This window comes from Prorops nasuta, unplaced genomic scaffold, assembly GCF_024137725.1.
Source record: "Prorops nasuta isolate Cenicafe-Biocafe unplaced genomic scaffold, Cenicafe_Pnas_1.2 PNAS00003, whole genome shotgun sequence".
NCBI lineage: Eukaryota > Metazoa > Arthropoda > Insecta > Hymenoptera > Bethylidae > Prorops > Prorops nasuta.
Genome location: NW_027116800.1, coordinates 11799915 through 11818563, shown reverse-complemented (window position 1 = coordinate 11818563; position 18649 = coordinate 11799915). Strand labels below are relative to the sequence as shown.

Below are 18649 nucleotides of genomic sequence, written 5' to 3'. Positions count from 1 at the left end.
TCTAAAACTAAATAGAGCAGTGATTACTTTCCTCGATTTTTATCTGAGACTCAAAATCAAAATGAAATTAATACAGGACGTAGAAAATATAAATTAATTTTTAATTTGATAACTTTACGATGCCAAGGAATATAGAATCTTTCCTGCTTCCGAAACTTAAAATAATCCATTTTTAGAATCGTTGGAACAATTGGTTCTTCGCGCCATCTATCAGGAGGAAACAGAACTTGAAAAATGTTCTGACTAGAAGATAAACAAAGACCCTCGCATTTTCAAAACCGTATAAGAAAAGAGAAGGAAAGAGTATTAGACACTAAACATCAAAATGTATATGACAGCATTACATTAGCATGGTTATAAATTATAGACCTTTTGATATTATTTCTTCCTTCCCGTCCTTGTATCAGTCTCATACTTTACTATTTACCATTTAAAAATCCAACCAGCCAATTTTGCTACGCTGCGCTTATTCCTTACATAATAGGTGGCGCACGGAATCAGCTTCTGATTTCTCCATCAATCTACCATCACTGGACAGAGGCTCCCTCAGGGTAGACCCGACGGAGGCTCCCTCAATTTCGAGTAGACTCGACTTGAGGTTCCCTCAAGTCTGAAATGAGTGTGAGTAACGACTATAAATATGGCCACCAAAGTTTCTGTAAGTTTCAAAGGTTTAAAATTTTACTCAATGAAATTATCAAATTAAATGTTTTTGTAGGGATTAAGAAATTTAGGTAATACTTGTTTCTTCAATTCAGTGCTACAATGTTTAGCACAAACTCCATTCTTAGTCAAGATATTGGATGACTTGCAAGCACCAGACCAGAAGTTTGTTTTGCCTGGAGGAAAGTACAAAGCTAATGAAAATGAAGAAGAAATTGAACTGGTACAGAAGATATTAATCAATGTTTACATTTGTGTAAAAGTTTCTAAGACAATATAATCACATACATTTTCTTTAGGCTCCTATAGAGGGAATCTTAGAAAAAATAGGATGGTTCACGGAAGTTTTAAGCAAGACTCTTAAATTAATGCAAAACTCAAATGGTCAGGATAGTTTAAATCCCAGAGACCTCTTCAGTGCATATAGAAAGAAAACTGTTCATTGCATTGATGGTGGTCAACACGATTCCCATGAATTGCTCCGAACATTGCTTGAAATTATTCGTAATGAAGATCTTAGAGTAAGCATACAATGAATAATTTATAACAGTATAATATTTAAATTACTATATTAAAGAATATTCATTAAACAATTGTTTAACAGAGGTACCAAGCTGTAATTTTAAAGGAAGTTGGATTAAGTGGGAAAACTAAACCTGATTGTGTAGAGAGCAATATAAAGTCTCAAGTGAAATTTTATGGTAGTCAAGCTAGTGCAAGACTATTAGGTGCTGAGCCAGTTTTTAGAGGTGTTTTGGTTTCTACCCTTGAGTGTTTGGATTGTCATCATATTTCCCAAAGAACTGAAGCTTTCCTCGATTTGAGTTTACCAATCATGGCTGACAAACCTCAACCTCCAGTAATGAAGTAAGGCTTTTGTGAATAACAATAATATTGATTCTGTGTAGAGAACAAATTAATCTAAAGAGTTTCTTTGTCTAGACGAAAAAACAGTGGCTATGGAGACATTTTTGATTTAATGGGAAACAGTATCTCAAGTCCTCCTTCAAAGCATCAACTAAAGAAAGAAAGAAAAGCTGCAAGAAAAAATAGAAAAAACCGTCAGCACAACCATATTAATACTAGCAACTCTCACAACCAAAGCAACACTGAGGATAATAATGGTAGTGTTCAGAAATCAGGTAAAAATATGAAAATTGTATTATTTAACCCCAAGGAAAATTATTCATACAATTTTTTTTTTAATTATTACCGATCATTTAATATAGAAGAGAGCGACGCCGACATAGAGGATAATATCGAAGTGGAAGACCCAGCTCCGGAAATGGGTGAATCAGGCTATGGTTCGGAGAAAGCATCGATCGTTGAAAGTCCAACGTCATCAGCGAAGATCGTTATAAATCTGACGGATTTGGTATCGGTCCAACGTAATAATGAGGACAATTGTTTAAGTATCAGTGCTAATTGGCCACCTTCAGAGCAGCGAGACTCTACGGAGGTTTTCGTGGGTGATACAACACAGAGACGATTGTCTTCTGAAACCGACAGGATATGGAATTCTGGCAGTCCGGAAAACGAAGAAGCCAGAACTCGACTATCATTGTCAGGTTCCTTGGATGTAAATTCTGATGTCACTAGTCCCGACATGCCAACAATGAGCTCCTTCAGCAATTCGGAGGCTTCAAAGGGGAGTCCATGCAGTCCAGTCATGACCAGCTTTATTGGCCCACTTTTACCAGAATCAGGATTTTCATTGTTAAATAGCACGGAGAAACAATTGAACAACAAAGAAAATTACGAAGGAAATAATGTTGATAATGAACAAGGCAGTCCTGACTCCGAGAAAACGCGGAAGGATCACGAGTGCAATGGCCTCAGTGATATTACTTCTGGTTTATCGAGATTAGGAATCGCTGGTAATGCCAATCAATCACCTACAAGATACTCTACTAATGAAGGTGAGAGATCTGTACAGTCGTGCTTAAATCAATTTACAGCATTGGAACTGATGAGTGGATGTAATAAAGTTGGTTGTGAATCGTGTACTAAGAAGGAGAAAAAGGTAATTATCTTACAGCTTCAATAGTAGATAATTCTTTTAATTGTTTTTAGAAAAAACTTTTTTATTTCAGAGCAAAGATACACCTATAAAAACAGTCTGTACACCCCATACAAAACAATATTTAATTTCCCAAGTTCCAGCTGTTTTAATATTACACTTGAAACGATTTCAAGCTCAAAGGGATTGTTTTCGCAAAGTCACGAAACACGTAAAGTTTCCTTTAATGTTGGATTTGTCTCCTGTCTGCAAAGGATACAAACATCCCCGAATTTATTCTCTTTATGGAGTTATAGCTCATAGTGGCACGTTGCATGCTGGTCACTATGTTGCTTATATTAAGGTACTTTCAGAACAAAGAAATAATATTACTAGCAGTAATGATAGACATATACTAACAAATAATAATAATAATAAAACTGTTAATTTTAGTCTCGTCAACCGCTAACTCCCGATGACCCGCGTTGGTCATTTTTACCGGCGATGGATGAAAAGGAAACAGCTGAAAGATCTAGTAGCTCAAGCTCTGACTCTGAAGATGAAACAACTGCGACGAATTCGATAGAACCACCGCCAGGAAAGTGGTACTATGCTTCCGACTGCTGGTAAATATCTTTTATTTTTATTATTAAAATATTACAATAAATTTCAATAAATAAACAAGTATAAATTCGTTATCAAACTTGCAGGGTGTCAGAAGTTGATGAAGAATCGGTACTTGAAAAACAAGCGTACATGTTGTTTTATGAGAGGATTCTTTAAGTTCCAAAAATATCCGAAAATCTGGCGAAGCCTACGAAATTGGTGCAATATCTTGTACAATATAGGATCGAGACTAGATTTTTTTTCTGGAAATGCTTAAGGAGGGCTCACTTTTTATCTAACTGGGCTTTCTATTAGCAACCATTCAATTGTATAATTTTGCAAAACTAAACATAGGTAAATAGAGAAAGGAATTGGAGTGCATCTATATCCAAATCTAAGATGAGAGGCACTTTTAGTATATTTTAACTTAATTCTGTATACCTCTGACGGCTCTGACTCAATTAAGAAATATATTGCATCTGCTGAGAGATCTTCGCCATGATTGTCCCAGCTGTGTAATAAAACCGTTGTGTGTAATCGATTGCATTTATAATAAATTTACCATTATAAGTAGTTGGTCTAGATCTACGTATAAGTAGAATTATTTACTAAACCTTTGTCGATCAATTTGTGAATAATGTAAATAGTTATTTACAATGAAAAATTATGTAAATAGAAAAGAAAACATTTATTTCGCAATCCATAGGCAATAACATTGATACAAACTCGAGATATAATATTTCATATAATATTAACATAATAATAATCAAATATACGCTGAACACGGATTGTTATTAAATGAATCCGTGAAAATTATTACAAATTTAAACGTTGTAATATTTTTCGTCATACACCGAACTAACGCTCTACAGCTAATAGTTTTTTGGCTGTATGCGTCATTGTAATAATAAACAACAATTCCTTGTTAGATATAACGTACAAGTTAAAAAAAGTTTACAGCTCAGTCCGGCAATACATAGTATTGCCATTTGGCTGCCCAGTAAACATACATGACATGTAGGATATATGCCACATATATATTAAAATCTTATATTTTTCAATATCAAACAATGAAGAAAATTGTATAATTTTCTCAAAAAATTTGCTTGGCATAAACATTTACATCGCGCGCAAATCAGTTTCCTATTTGTCCCCATGAATAATATAATATACACCAATAAATGTACCAATAATCAATTGTTTTTAATAATCGTGCTTAGTAATAATGCAAGGTGTGTTAAGTATATTTTGCTAGATCATTCGTTAGATTGCATACAAAAAAATTCCTCAACAAATTCGTAACAATTATTTACTTCCGTTATTCAATTAACATTTGTTACTGAAATTTAAATTTTAACTTGAATAATTTTATGACGATTCATCAATAGGTGACATAAACAACATATTTACGTAATTGCTATACGAACTCGAGCAACTTCTATTAAACTGTTATTTGCACATGTCGCACAGGCTTTCCATGTGGTTCACAGCCGCAAAAATGGCACTGCGTAAAGAAAGTTACACAATCGTGTAACGCGAATCGTTCAATGAAAACTGTTTAGAAACAAAATGCAACGTAAGTGAAGAACAATTTTTTTCCATCTTGGTTTATTCATTCCCCCCCCCCCCCCCCCCAACCCTCTCTTTCTCACATGCACACATTAAAGACGCAGTGCCATTCCGAAAAATGTCAAACGGCTCAATGTGAGCCGTTAGACATACACAACGTTCGTTTTTATAATTAAAGAAAGAACAGATAATGTAGAAATTACCACCTTAAAAATTGTTGTGGCAGACAATATTTTATCTTCTTGTTTCACTTAATCCACAAATATAATGCCCAGGTCCGTCAGGATTTTTCCATGCATTTTTGGCAAACAGAGTTTTACCGATCTTGAAGCGAAAACTTCGCGAAGGAACAATGTTTCTCCTTAAAAAAAAATAGTGAAAGTCTGGTACAATAACAATTGAAACAGTGACCGGTAAAACGTCGATTAAATAGCGTTCTCCATCTCAGAACTGGCCATTAAACGGCTAGTAGGGGGAATACGCATTTGCGATACTCGCATTTTGTGGAAAACAAAGGAAAATAAAACGTCTGCACTATATCCCATTCACGAGAATTCTTTGACTTTTTCGTAATGAAATCATGCAGACGTTTCTGATCGTATCGACGGAAAAAATATACATTCTCAACGGAGATTAATATTTACAAGACTTCGTTAACAGACATGATTTCTTTAACATTTTGGCCCTATGAAGGTCACTGAACTTAATGATATCTCGCAGAAAGGTCCGGATCTCGGAGATCTTTCAACGGAGAAATATATCAACTAAGCTCAATGACATTTTATCTTTATCCATGTTCGCTCTCATAGAGAGCTATCAATCTAATAATATCCCTTTCGCCTAAGATAAATGGATCCAAGGCAAAACTTATACGGCAAATTAAATTTGGGGTTCGTCTAGATATACGGTATACTGGCTTACAAATCTTCAATAAGTATTTTGTAAAACTTTAGCCTTATTGCTGTTTTAAGATAAATGTGGCTCAATAGATAAGATTTATGGAAAGATTCTAAATTTCTAACTTGAATGAGTTTCTAATACCAAATATGGACATTTTTAGGAGCTTTTACCAATGAATTAGTAAGATTTACTTCCTGCAAAACATTTACCCGCTGAGAGTATCTTAATTTTTAGGGAACATGGATAAGATAGCGGCGCAAATTTGTTGAGGATCAGTTTCATGAGGATTTAGAGCCATAGCCGCTTGAACTTGTTCCTCAGGGAAGATGTTAGCTAGATGATAATGCAGACGTCTCCGTGCGTCCTGTGCCTGTGTACCCCAAGGTGAATGCAAAGCAGCAGATGACGGCGGCGAAGGCAGTAAATTCAGCTGGGGATCCGATGCACCCAATCGCTGAGCACGGGAAGGTGCAACAAGACCCGTAGTTGATACTGGAGGCCATGCTCTGTACGAATCTGGTGCTGAGGCTATTCTTGTCACGTGTTGATGATGTTGCAAACGATCAGGATGTTCCCAGCTAATAAGAAAAAAAGTAAATAATATTATACATAAATTACATTGATTGAATTACTTAATGAGTCAGAGAAGTAGGCAAGTATTTAAATAATCCAATTTTGTAAACGTGATTACTTCATATTCATTGGATAAGAAGACTCGTTGCTGGCGTGTCTCGTAAGTGGCCTGTGTTGAAGAGTGGAATGCGATGGACTGACGATTGTTTGTGGAACTTGCTGTTGCGGATTCTGTTGTTGGTGGTATCTCCTCAGTTGGTACAGTCTTGGGTCGCAAGCAGGATTCAAGGTCAGTTGTCTCTGTAGTTTCCGGTGCATATTAGCGGGCTCTGGTTCTGCATTTGCTATTCGTGGCGCTACCCAGCCAACTGGACCATTCGGGGACTGGTATCCTGCAATCATTAATGATCAACGATAAATGTATCGATCATTCAGTGGAACAAATGGGTAAAACATTATTAGAAATAATAAGTATCGCACCTTGAGCACCGTGCGTAGGTGATATTTTGTGTGTATACATTTGAGGACTAGTATTGGATAGATCAGAAGTAACATTCTCGACTGATCTACTTTTTGGGACGGATGACAATGATTGGTGAATAATGCTGGGTGGCACAGCGGACCTCGCTTTGCAAAGTGGAGGATGCTGAGAGGTCATCACACAAGCTGAAGTTGTTGCTGGTAAAGGCAAGCTTAGACTTGGACCACGTGCTTGCAGATGACGTTGCGCATGTTCCACCAGCCTTTCAGTTACAGATTTGTGCGGATGTGGACCTCTCTCAGGATGACGGAATTTACACTTATTCCCATAGGTGCATTTCTAAAATATATCAAGATTAATTGTGATGACTTTGATTATATACTAAATATAATCTTTGGTTCATTTTTGTCGAAATTACCTTTGCATATGGACATGGTTGGGCAGGGTCCAGTTTCCTTGGTCCAATTCTCAAAAAGTTCTCCAAAGTTGGTCCACTCCTGCCAAGGGGATCGTCCGGCGGCATGAATCGATCGCTGACAAAGGTGTACATGAGTATCCTTTCTTCTACAACCCTTCGAAACTCAGGACTCTCTTGCGCCAAGTCTCTGTAGTTATCATTGCTTACAACGATGCCGTTTAACTCTGCTGCCAATCTCAATATGTACCGATCGTCGTAACAGACCATACGTTTACCACCTACCAGCCTGAAATTTGTATTATGTATAATAAAATCTTTGAATCTCTCTAATCAATATAACTAGAGAGATCGAACATTTTTTGCACGTAATTAAAAAATTATAAATTTGTAATATTAACCTCGAGGGAGTGAATACAAGGAGTCTGTCCCTTTCCAGTTCTCCAAGAATTTCTTGATCCGCAATGGGATTATCTGGTCTGGATGCCTCCTTCCTCCACTTAGGAACGAATACCGTGATTTCCCTGTGTCCCCTGGCCCTGAACCAATCAACGCAAATCTTGATCCCCCTACAGGAGAAAATTTCCTTATTCCCATGACTCATGGCGACGTTGCTGCCATCAATAACGACAGGTCTGAGAGCTGCACTGGTCAATTGCGTTCCTCCGCCCTCGTCTACCGACAATTCGCCATCTAAAAGGCCATCCTCCTCAGGACCATCCATCAGTTTTGGTGAACAGCTCGCTCCCAGTTTGATCAGTTCCGCCAACAGTTCGTTTTGACCTGGATCTGGGCCCAGTTTTTGCAACGCTGCCTGTACCAGTTTCTCCGTATAGCCTAATTTCAGTGCAAACTCCACTCTAGCCGTGTACCCTACAAATAATGCCAAAATAGAATCAATATTATCAATAAAATTATACAATAGAATATATAGAAAAGAGTAAAAACGAGATTAATATAAAATAGGTTTTTACCAGGATCCTGGGTGGCCGAGGGCCCTTGGACGGTGACATACTCCGCAAATTCCGCAGCCAGGGTGTCCGAGGTCGTTCGAGATACGTCAGAATGTAAGGAGGTCGAGACCTGCGGCTCCAGCTGTGCGTGCACTGTCGTTGTGCTAAGAGAATCCTCAGCCTCGTAGTCGCTGTCGTATGACGAATCCTCGGCTTCCGCTGTGTTACCTGCTCCCAGCACTGTGCAGTCCACATACCTCTGAAAAAATCATCAATATCATTAACTATTCTCTAAAATTAAATTATTACAGTTACCACACCAATAAACGGGATTTATTAAAAATTACATTAAAAAAAGTCAAAGCTAGCATAATTTGCGTTTGCCATAAAATAGGGAGGAGTGTTCCCATTGGGTACAATCCTTGCACAAGGGTGAGGTATCTCGTGATCTTATCAATAAGATATCAACATCGCGAAGGATACCAACGATCGGGCTTGGAGAACCAGAAATGGGTACGTAGAGCATTAAAAAAATGGACATCGCAGGAAGAATGTTTTGGTGAAGGAAAATAAAGTGGAAGAAGATGAGGAAACAAGGTGGTAGAAAAGGGGGGGGGGGATTTTGCAGGGAAGAAGAGAAAGTGGTGGGGTAGGAGGCAGTAAATAACGACTCGCGGATTTATAGCTACACGCACGTGAATGCACGCAAATGCACACGCAGAATCCTCGCAGTGAAATTTTTCGGAATCTGCCGCGTGGGCTGCAGATAACTCGCGCCATTGTACCCTGGCGAGGGCACCGTATGATTATCCCGGTAATATATTGCGCCTGCTTTATTAAAGTAAGAAAAAAACTCGCAAAGAAATCACGACCACTCTGATTTATCATCGAAAACTCGAGTGAACTTTGGATCTAAGAGGACTTGTTTGTAAAAAAATTCACGAGTCTCTATCGAGGTAAGAAATTTCGTGTCCCTTCGGAGGTAATGTTTTGCTTGAGAAACGACGTGTAAACAAGATATAGACTCTCAGGTTGACTGTTGAATAGTCGACTGAACTTTGAACCCTAAAGAAATGTTTTCTTTTTTTTAATTAGCGAGTCTCGATCGGGGTAAGAAATTTCGTATCTATTCGAAGGTGATCTTTTGCTCGAGAAACGACGTGTAAACAAGATATAGATTCTCAGGCTGACTATTGAATAGTCGACTGAACTTTGATCCCTAAAGAAATGTTTCCTTTTTTTTTTAATCAACAAACCTCGATTGGGGTAAGAAATTTCGTGTCTTTTCGAAGGTGATTCTTTGCTCGAAAAACGACGTGTAAACGGGACATAGATCTGCTGTCAGGTTAGCGGATGTAGCCTTTAACGGAGGTTCGGGTGAAAGTAGCTTGGAAGAGGGGGGGGGGGGGGGCGATCCAGGATCAATCAAAGTGGACCTAGCGAGTATCACTCTTCACATAAAGTATCAATGAATCTTGGAGGAATAATTGAAAAATCGGTGAAAAGGAGCTGTGAATTTTTAGTGTAAAAGGAAGGTAATATAGCTATTCGAAGGAGAATCCTGAAGACGAGCGAAGAGAGAAGAGAGAAATGTAGAAGGAGATAGGAAGAAGAGGATCCTGAGAGTGTTCGTGAGCCAAAACGCTTAGGATTTCGCGGCCGCGATTAATCTCCCGAGCAACCTTGCGTGGTCGCCCACCAGTCCCGGATCTAGCGTAACCGTGCGTGTTTTAATGCGCGCGTTTATAGGCGTGTGCGAATGCGTGCGTGACTCTTTGAAATCTCCGTCAGTGCGCGTGTCTCTTTTGAAAAGCATGAATAGTGTTTTAACACTTTACCGATTTTTATTTATATTTGTTATATTTTAATTCATAAAAAATTTCTTTTAACCACAGTAGCTTAATTGGAATCTTCAATCTTTACAGGCCATGTGCGAGTAATTAGTGTATAGGTCGTTGTAGAGAAAAGCGCGAGTGCTTTTAAGCGAATCGAAAGACGCATGCGCGTGTACTTTGCAAGAGTGAAAATCCTTCGTGCATAACACGAAACTACCATTAATAATCTTGAGACCATTGAAAATCTTTTGTAGTGTTTAAAAATCCAAGAATTCCTTTTACACATATTTATAATCAACCTGTCACTTTTCAGAAAATGAATCAAAAGAACGTTGCGCGAAAATGTTCGAATCGCTGTTTTTGTTTGTAGGTTACGCTGCTTGCGAACAAATTACACGCAGGCGATCGATATGATCGAACGTAGCAAGTGGAAATGTTTCTTAATAATATTAAAAGCTCTAAAAATTTCTATCACACCTGCATTTGTAAGTATATACAGTTTGATGCAACTAAAGCTAACCTCTGTAAATTCTGAAGCATGCACGCGAAGCGTGCACCGACTGAAAAGCGGGAGAGCTTTAAAGCGATGGAAACGCGCATGCGCACGAAATGTTGGTGCGTGCGCACGCTACGCAATAACCTGCAAACACGGATGTGAGCCTGCGCGAAAGTAACCGCGGGAAAAAATGTAAACGGAGATACCAGCCAATCCCCATTCATTCCCTGTAATTACCAAGAGATATTTCCACCGATCGTCGTAATTTAATTAATGGCGTTAATGAATTTCTCCATTCGATCGGTCCTATCCTCTCCATTAATGAAATAATTGCTGGAAAACATCGCTGATCATTGATGCGATCCAATTAAACCGGACGATCGATTTTTCCATTAAATAACGAATTCCAATTCGTATAAATAAAAAAACATGATAAATTGGACTGAAGGGGAGAATAAAAAATTACAAATATTTTTTGGTTTAAAATTATTCAATGCTGTTTTCAATAATTAAGTGAATAAGTGATTCTCCAATGCATACGTTATATTTTTAAACGAATATAGCGACGTGGGTGGAATTTCAATTGATTTTCGTGCCATCCATACGCGCACTAAAATGAAGGGAAATTTTGATAGATACGAGTATATCGATAGTTAAATCGGTAATGGCTGGAGGAGCTGCGAGGAAATCCGGCGATCGACTTTCCCTAGCAAATATGGCGGCTTCTGAAAGTTCCGGGTCGCGAGTCTGACTATTGCTAGTTCGTTCGCGTAATCGTCAGTTACCATAGCGCACGGTAAATACGAGAGGGTAATAATCGAAAATAGATTTTCCGCCTTAGTGTCAGCTTTACTCCGCGATTGTACGGAAATATTTGCTAAGTTTCGTCACCTAACGCACACATAGCATCTTCTCAAGCTTTGCGCTTACTGAGTTGGTATTTTCGATCACTAGAGCTTTATTCGTAGAATATACCAGTGCAAGCTCGAACGAGGAAAAGAATATTCACATTTACTAAAAAAATAGTTAAAATTAAATTAACAACGATCAAATTGACCCAGTACGAGTATATTAGTAAGGACAGTTTTAATAATAGAAGAGAAAAATACTAGCGCATGCTCGAATGGAGCAAAAAATCGTTAAATAAAAAGCGGATAAAATTAAAATAACAGAATTCAAATCGATAACCAATATTGTCAATCGACTTAACGCAAGCTCAGTAGCGAAGTCAGTTTTAATCGTGGAAGATTCTAGCGCAAACTAAAGCGAGGGAAGAAAATATTTGCAAAAAAGAAATATTGAAATTAAATAAATGGAGAGACACGAAATCTCGATAGAAGCGAATGATTCGCAAGAACAGGCTAAGTACGATTTGAGCGTTAATGTTTGAGAGGGGCTTCCGGGTTGGGTAGTCGATAGTGCCGGCGTTTTCTGGCCTTTCACGCGCAAAGTGGACAGAGCCGATCGGCTGGCATTAATCATAGAAACGCGCGCACGGCCCGGTTCCCTTGCTAAGTGTGTCGAGAATCCGCCTTTTAACGCACCACGCCTTCCCAAACGCGACCAGCAATACCGCGAATCTTCAGTTTTCACGACTGATTATAATCTACGAAATAATCGAGTGATGTAACAGCAGACTTAGCGATCCTATTAATGAAGCTTTATAATTATATGCAGGGTGTGCGATTAATAGAAAAATTGCAAAATAATACAAGTACACTTGCTATAAATAAAAAGTTATTAGGTTCTAAAAATTTGTAATTTCAAGTACTTTATTTCAACTAAGAGGCATTCTTGGCTAACAGAACGAGGTCTCCATGTTTTCCTAAATTTGATTGGCCAATAGGATGCAGCGAATAGAAAATTCTAGTAAACTCTAAACTTTTAACCAACGACTGGATTTAATGTTTATATTTTCTCTTTAGAACCATTTCTCCGGATTAAATATACGAATCAATCGCACATCCGGTACGAATTATAAGGAAATTAGGGGGAAATGAGCATATTGCAATTTTTCTCAATAATTAATCGCAGAGCCGCTGGAATTATTCGCAAAGTGGGTCTGGCGTGGAAGAATCCCGGATATCGTCGATACCGGAATTGATCGGCACGACTACGACCCCGAAGTGACTTCTCCGTGGCAAGAGTCACATCCGGAAGTAGTATGCTATATATAGTAGTAATAGAGGGAGAAACGGCTCCCACTATCAAACAGTAATCGCGTTATTGTTCTAATAAAAACAACAACGATAAGTCGAAATTTCAAAACAATCCCCTTAAAGTTTTAAATTTACTAAATTACTAAAAAAGAACATTTTGTATTCGGCATTACGTTTAATATTAAAAAAAAAATGCTAGAAAGCTAAAACTAGTAATAAAAAATAGTGCTTTTTACCAAAAAAAATTAATTAATTTGTGATCATGTTGAAAAAATTTAGAAAATTCTTAGCAAGTTGAAAATATAGAGTTGAATAGGAGAGGAGTTTTTTGCGAAAATTGGTCGATTGCAGAATGATGGGATGTTGGTAAAATATAAGGAGGGAAAGGGGGAGAGGGGAGAGGATAAAAAGAAGAGAAATGAATGGAGGTAAATGCGAGCTCTAGCACAGGAACCAGTTTGGGTTATATTTAGTGACGAATCCGCGTGGAAAGGGGGGTAAATTTCGGATACAATGACGAGCCAGAAACCAGTCTCGTGAGAGAATCTTCCCAGGGCCGTAGAGAGAAAGTTCACGGGAGAGAACTTTCTTTGGAAAATTGACGCCTCCTTTTCCGAACTTTCTCTAGGAAAATGGCACTCTACGAACATGCCTGGCATATACGATAGACCTCGCTTACTCTCCATCAAACGTGTAAAATTCTATTTTTAACTCGTAATAAACAATTGATCAAATATCATTGTTCACAAATATTTGAGAAAATTCTTGTACAAAGACACGGACTTGATTGATAATTATTGCTGGACAGATTAGCCTGATTGATTACACATGAGTACATTGTAGTACATAAGCTGAAAAAAATTACTTTATGAATGAAAAGACTAGAAAATTCATGCTCCGTTTTCCGAACTTTCTCTGGAAAAATTGCGTTTTACGATCATGTCTGGGATACAATAAATCTTGCTTACTTTACATTAATCGTGTAAAATTCAAATTTTAATTCGTAATAAACAATTGATAAAATGTTAATTATATTATTAAATATTTGGTAGAATTCATTAATCCACGATGTAGCCAGACTAAAATTAGTTACTTTGTGAAAGAAAAGATGAAAAATTGATGCTTTATTTTCCGAACTTTCCCTGGAAAAATCATTTACACTGTTACGTATATTTTCCACTAATCTTGAAAAATTCTATTTTCACCCGGTAATTAGCAATAGACAAAATATTATCGTGAACAATTTTGTTAAAATTCCTAAAAATACCGACTTGATCGATAAATTATTGCAAAGCGGATTGGCCTGATCGCTTAAACATGAGCACGAGATGCTCATGGTGGACAAAATGAAAAAAGAAAATTTATTTCATAAAAGAAAAAAATAGAAAATGAACGGCTCATTCAGCAAAGATTTTCTAGGAAAAATGGCCCCGGGTAATATCAACGAATCATCGATGTAATTGTTAAAAACACAGTGTCGAATGGTGAATTATTGCAGGACGGATCGACCTGCTTGATTAAACATGAGCAAGAGACCCTCGTGGCAGAAATGCGATGAAAAAAAATTAGTTGGTTTATGAAAGAGTCGTAAAAACTCGTCCCGCTTACGTAAACGGAAGTGTTTTAAAAACGAGTCGGAATCGGGGACCCTCTTAGAGATCGCTTGGGATGCGTTGCGACACTGACCGATTCGAACGTTTTTCATTCATAGAGGAAAAAAGCGGTGGAGATAAAGAGAGACGAGAGAGGACCGAGGAGCTGGCATAACGAAAGCGGCGAGTACCGATAAGATCGACAGGGACACCATCGTTGAATCCAATTTTCTCGTGCGAAATCAAGCAGCATAAATAATTTCAGGCTCGAGGCTCGCTCGACGAATTCGTTGAATGAATGAATTTCAATGAAACTGTGGCTGCGCGCGTCGCAGTCCCGGGAGAAAGTACAGTTTGGTAAAACAAACACACAAGTGGGACTCGTGGGCAAAAAAACAACAGATAGAAATCGAACGAGAAGCCAGCGTGACGTCGTAGTGCAGATTTCAGTCGAGGAACATCATAATTGTGATACAGTATACATAAAGCAGGGGTACGTGACACGAGAGAGAAGAAAAACAAAGAAAACACCAAGTATATTTATCATCCATTCATGGAATTCGTCCTGTGTTTATGTTTTCATCGTTTGGAATTTCGAGAATTTCGGAAAATCTGGCTATTATTGTGGAAGGATGGATTTGGAGTAACGAGAGAGTGGAATATTGAGATTTAGGGAGGAATGGAATAATATTAATAAATGAAGATGTGATTAATGTGGAAATATAGTCCATGGAATCTCTATAATCGGTGAAATAAATAACCGAATCCGGTTGAGGCAGAGCCGTGGATGGCGAGAAGGAGTGGGGGGAGCGGGGACACAGAATTCGCGGAGTGGGGGAAGTAGAGAGGGAGAGGGAGGAGGAGGAGTAGAAGAGGTGAGGATGGGGGGAGTCGATTATGTAAAAACGTTGAAGAATGACGATTGGAATTGCGTGGTATTGCAAAGTGGATGAACTCGGACCCCGTTTACCGTTGTTATCGGCGCATCGGGCAACCAATTAGCGAACGACTTGCCGAGTGACGATTCGATGTAAACCGGATGACAGCTAATCGGCTGGATAATTATAGACTCGTTTAACGTCACTGCGATTACGCCTCGTAGCATCACGCCATGAGATTACCCCTCAAAGCCGTTCTCAACAATCTCCCGATAAACCCATACATTTCTATTTCTTCCCCGACGCTTCCCCCTCTCCTCTCGTCCTAAACACAAACACAAGCACAGTTCTTTGATACTTTTGTAACTCGTGACTCACCCGTGTTTCGAGATCCTAGAAATTTACGTTTTGAAAAAGTGAGGTTAGTTGGATCGGCCGATCGGATGGCGGGTGGCGTTAGCGTCGAACGATATATCGATCTTTATCGAAGAGTGCATGAGAAATTTATTAATTATCTTGGATAACGAGCACGAATTGTGTTCCTGTTCGCTTCAACACCCACGCGTCGAAAGGATCGAAGGATTTAGAGAGGGAATTGAAATGCTTAATGCTTCTGGCAAAAGGGGAAAGGGAGGGGGGATGAGGGAAAAACAAGGGATTCTAGCGATAAAAATCGTTGGGAGGAGAATGGACGAAGAGAAAAAAGCCTAAGGTTTAACAGGAGTGGAGAATATTTGAAGCAACCGGCAGAACGAGTATCGAAGGACTTCAGGCGAGTCTAGGATCGCCAGTGGAATGAAACGTTTTTACATCCGGCAAGACGCAAAAGATTCGTCTCATTTCAGGTCGTTAAACGCACACAAATATACACACACTCACGCACACTGAATTTCCTTGGAGGCTCCCAGTCAATAAAGAAGCCTCGGCCCTTGTCTGAATATTACCGAGAAATTTTTTACCGATCCAAAATCGATCTTATTGTTGTTGTAGAAAAGTAAGTTTTTTTATTACGACAATAATATTGGTTAAAAGTGAAATTTTTATTGCAAATTGAATTAAGGCGATAGTGAAGAATATCTTGATATCAATACTAAATCGTGTAGTTTTGATTTGAAGCTGTAATCTTTCATATTATTAGTCTTCTATTACTACTGTGAGAAGCCGCAAAAGAGCAGTTTCATTGCAAAGGTCGATCAGCATAATCCTCGCTACAACGATCAGGATTATACGATTCATTTCTCGGATCTGATTACGATCAATGACTGTCAATCGAAGATCGTAATAGTCCGTTGACCTCCGGAAAACTCACTGGTTTCGTCGTCCCATATCATTCACAGTTCATTTTCCATATTTATTATCTCCGACGTCAGAGATATCGAGAGTCTTTTTAAGAACGACAAAAACTCTCACTGCCCACTTTTATTACCAAAACGTGGATCTTTGTACCTAAAATACATAGAAAGAGTTCTTTTTCATTGCAATTCGCTAAACCGGCAGAGAGAAAGATAAATATGGAAACGCGCTTTACGTAATTATCCAAGGCAGAGAAATATATTCACCTTTCCAGCAACCGTCATTTCCAATTTCGTTGCACGATCCAGTGGTAAAACCTGCCAGTAGAACCAGACGAGACCACTTTCACATAATTTTCGACTAGCGCATAGCAATTTTTCTTATTCCACTTCACCAAACTACAGAGCTTCTCCGTTGCTGCAACGACACAGAGTGATACACGCTGAAAATGCAAAGGATTCGCGTGAATTTGAACGGTAAACGAAGAAAGAAATCAAATTTGTTCGTAGGGAAAAGGGATACACAATTTTTAGGTTCACACGTTAGTTTTCACGATGAAAATAGGATGTAAACGAAGCTCTGACTTAATTTCGAATAACGGATGTGCTTTTCCCGCGTCACTTTCCGGTATCCCGTTAGAGGCACAGAGCATTCGAGTTCTCGGGATCGTCCGGGCGAATTCGCTACTTTTCGGGATGCAAAACAGGCGGGGAGACCGGAGACGTAGAATCGACGAGGATCGTCGGTAACATCCGATCCAGTCACGGTAACGGCCAACGAGTGAATGGAGAACGAGGGGCGCTTCATTCGCGACGCGACTCGCGAGAGCGACGACGTCACTGCCCCACCCCTCCACCTGACTATACACGGAATCAACCGAACTCTCCCGAAGCGCCACTGTTACGTGTATCGTCATGTCAGTACTGTCGACTCGTTAGAATGATCGGCGCTAAATTCGAATTACCAAAAAATGTTTTATTGTTCTTAAATCTTTTTCTTTTATTTATTTATCGAAGCGGAAGAAATAACATAGGCCGATTGTCCTGGCTAAACGCAGATGGAAATGCTTAACCAAGCCATTTGGGAAGTTGGGAACAACAAGTGCAGTTTCTCGTAATTTATCCGATGCACGACTGTCCTTAACATTATTACGACGACGCACTGTTTGTTGACAGCATCGCCGTCGATAATGATCTCAATCTCCGCTCTGAAACGAATGGGCGAGCATTCAGCAGCCGAGCTCTATTGAAATGTCGTTCGGTCATCAATAAACAACAGTTTATCTAATCCAAACCCAAGCTAAACATGTGTGTGATCGGATATTCCTTCGTGGAAAGTCTTTTAAGTGCGTTAAGAATAGTTTGCGCAACTTTTCGGCCCATTCTCTAGTCTCCCGGAATCGCAGTTATTTCGTTTGTCATGTCAGAAAACTTAGGTTATAGTATCGCTCAACTTCTTTGACCACCTTCACTTTGCACCTCGCCGTGCAGACTTGTATTCGCTTTTATACTACACCATTTTTGGGCATTTTAATTTTTTTCCCAGTTAAACAAATATTGATATTATCAGAAATGAGTAAGTCAGTAAACTATCGCGAGAAATGTGCACATTATAACGAAGAGAGAACGAGGCGTGGTACGTTAGAAGGTTATGTAATCGGTTTCTCAGCTTCACCTGCGATTTTCTACACTCCCTATCAGAGGTGCGACAAGATCGAGACCGCGTGTTGAAAATTCTCGCGTTATCAGGTAGGAGAGTTTCTCCATTCCCCGTCTTGCCGTGAAATTCGCACCGGATCCTTTATGCACGCCCACTTTGCGTGCAATCTGGAATCGCGTAATTGCACGGTTAAGGTTATAGTCGAAGTGCAATAATGCATTTTGCGCGCGCGACAAGACTCAAATACATTTTATTGCCGGGAAATTAGACGTTCACTGCCATGCTAGATACACATTGCTGCCATGCCATACCAAAAGGCTTGAGAGCATCGGACTGTGAAATTGCGAGGAAACATAAACACAAACGGACAACGAGATTGTCACGCGATCTGGCAACGCCATATTTTTCCATGGAGACGAAAAAAACATTTTACTAATATAAAGTATATATGTTGCACACCCTCCCCATTTATCAATAGTAATAATTCTCCCTAAAAAAAAACTCCACCATGAAACTATTTTTCTAAAATTTTAGCCTACTTTTTTTTCAAAATGAATGCAGTTTAAAGGTTGGAAGAA

At 38.9% G+C, this 18649-nt stretch overlaps 2 protein-coding genes across 2 annotated transcripts; one reads left to right on the top strand and one right to left on the bottom strand.

Annotated features, from left to right (window-relative positions):
• The first annotated feature begins 541 nt into the window (after positions 1–541).
• Usp16-45 (ubiquitin specific protease 16/45) lies at positions 542–3841 on the top strand. The gene is made up of 9 exons (XM_066747008.1): positions 542–658; positions 719–886; positions 963–1184; positions 1268–1530; positions 1606–1805; positions 1893–2686; positions 2757–3026; positions 3116–3288; positions 3373–3841. The coding sequence occupies exons 1-9, from the start codon at positions 641–643 to the stop codon at positions 3443–3445; spliced, it is 2181 nt and encodes a 726-aa protein (XP_066603105.1). The 5' UTR covers positions 542–640; the 3' UTR covers positions 3446–3841.
• A 91-nt stretch (positions 3842–3932) lies between these two features.
• On the bottom strand, positions 3933–17205 carry LOC136785758 (probable ribonuclease ZC3H12D). Its single transcript, XM_066747009.1, has 7 exons — positions 16679–17205; positions 8181–8418; positions 7608–8079; positions 7210–7495; positions 6791–7130; positions 6429–6702; positions 3933–6315 (listed from the first exon to the last, which is right to left on the bottom strand). The coding sequence occupies exons 1-7, from the start codon at positions 16694–16696 to the stop codon at positions 5961–5963; spliced, it is 1983 nt and encodes a 660-aa protein (XP_066603106.1). The 5' UTR covers positions 16697–17205; the 3' UTR covers positions 3933–5960.
• Positions 17206–18649: the final 1444 nt, after the last annotated feature.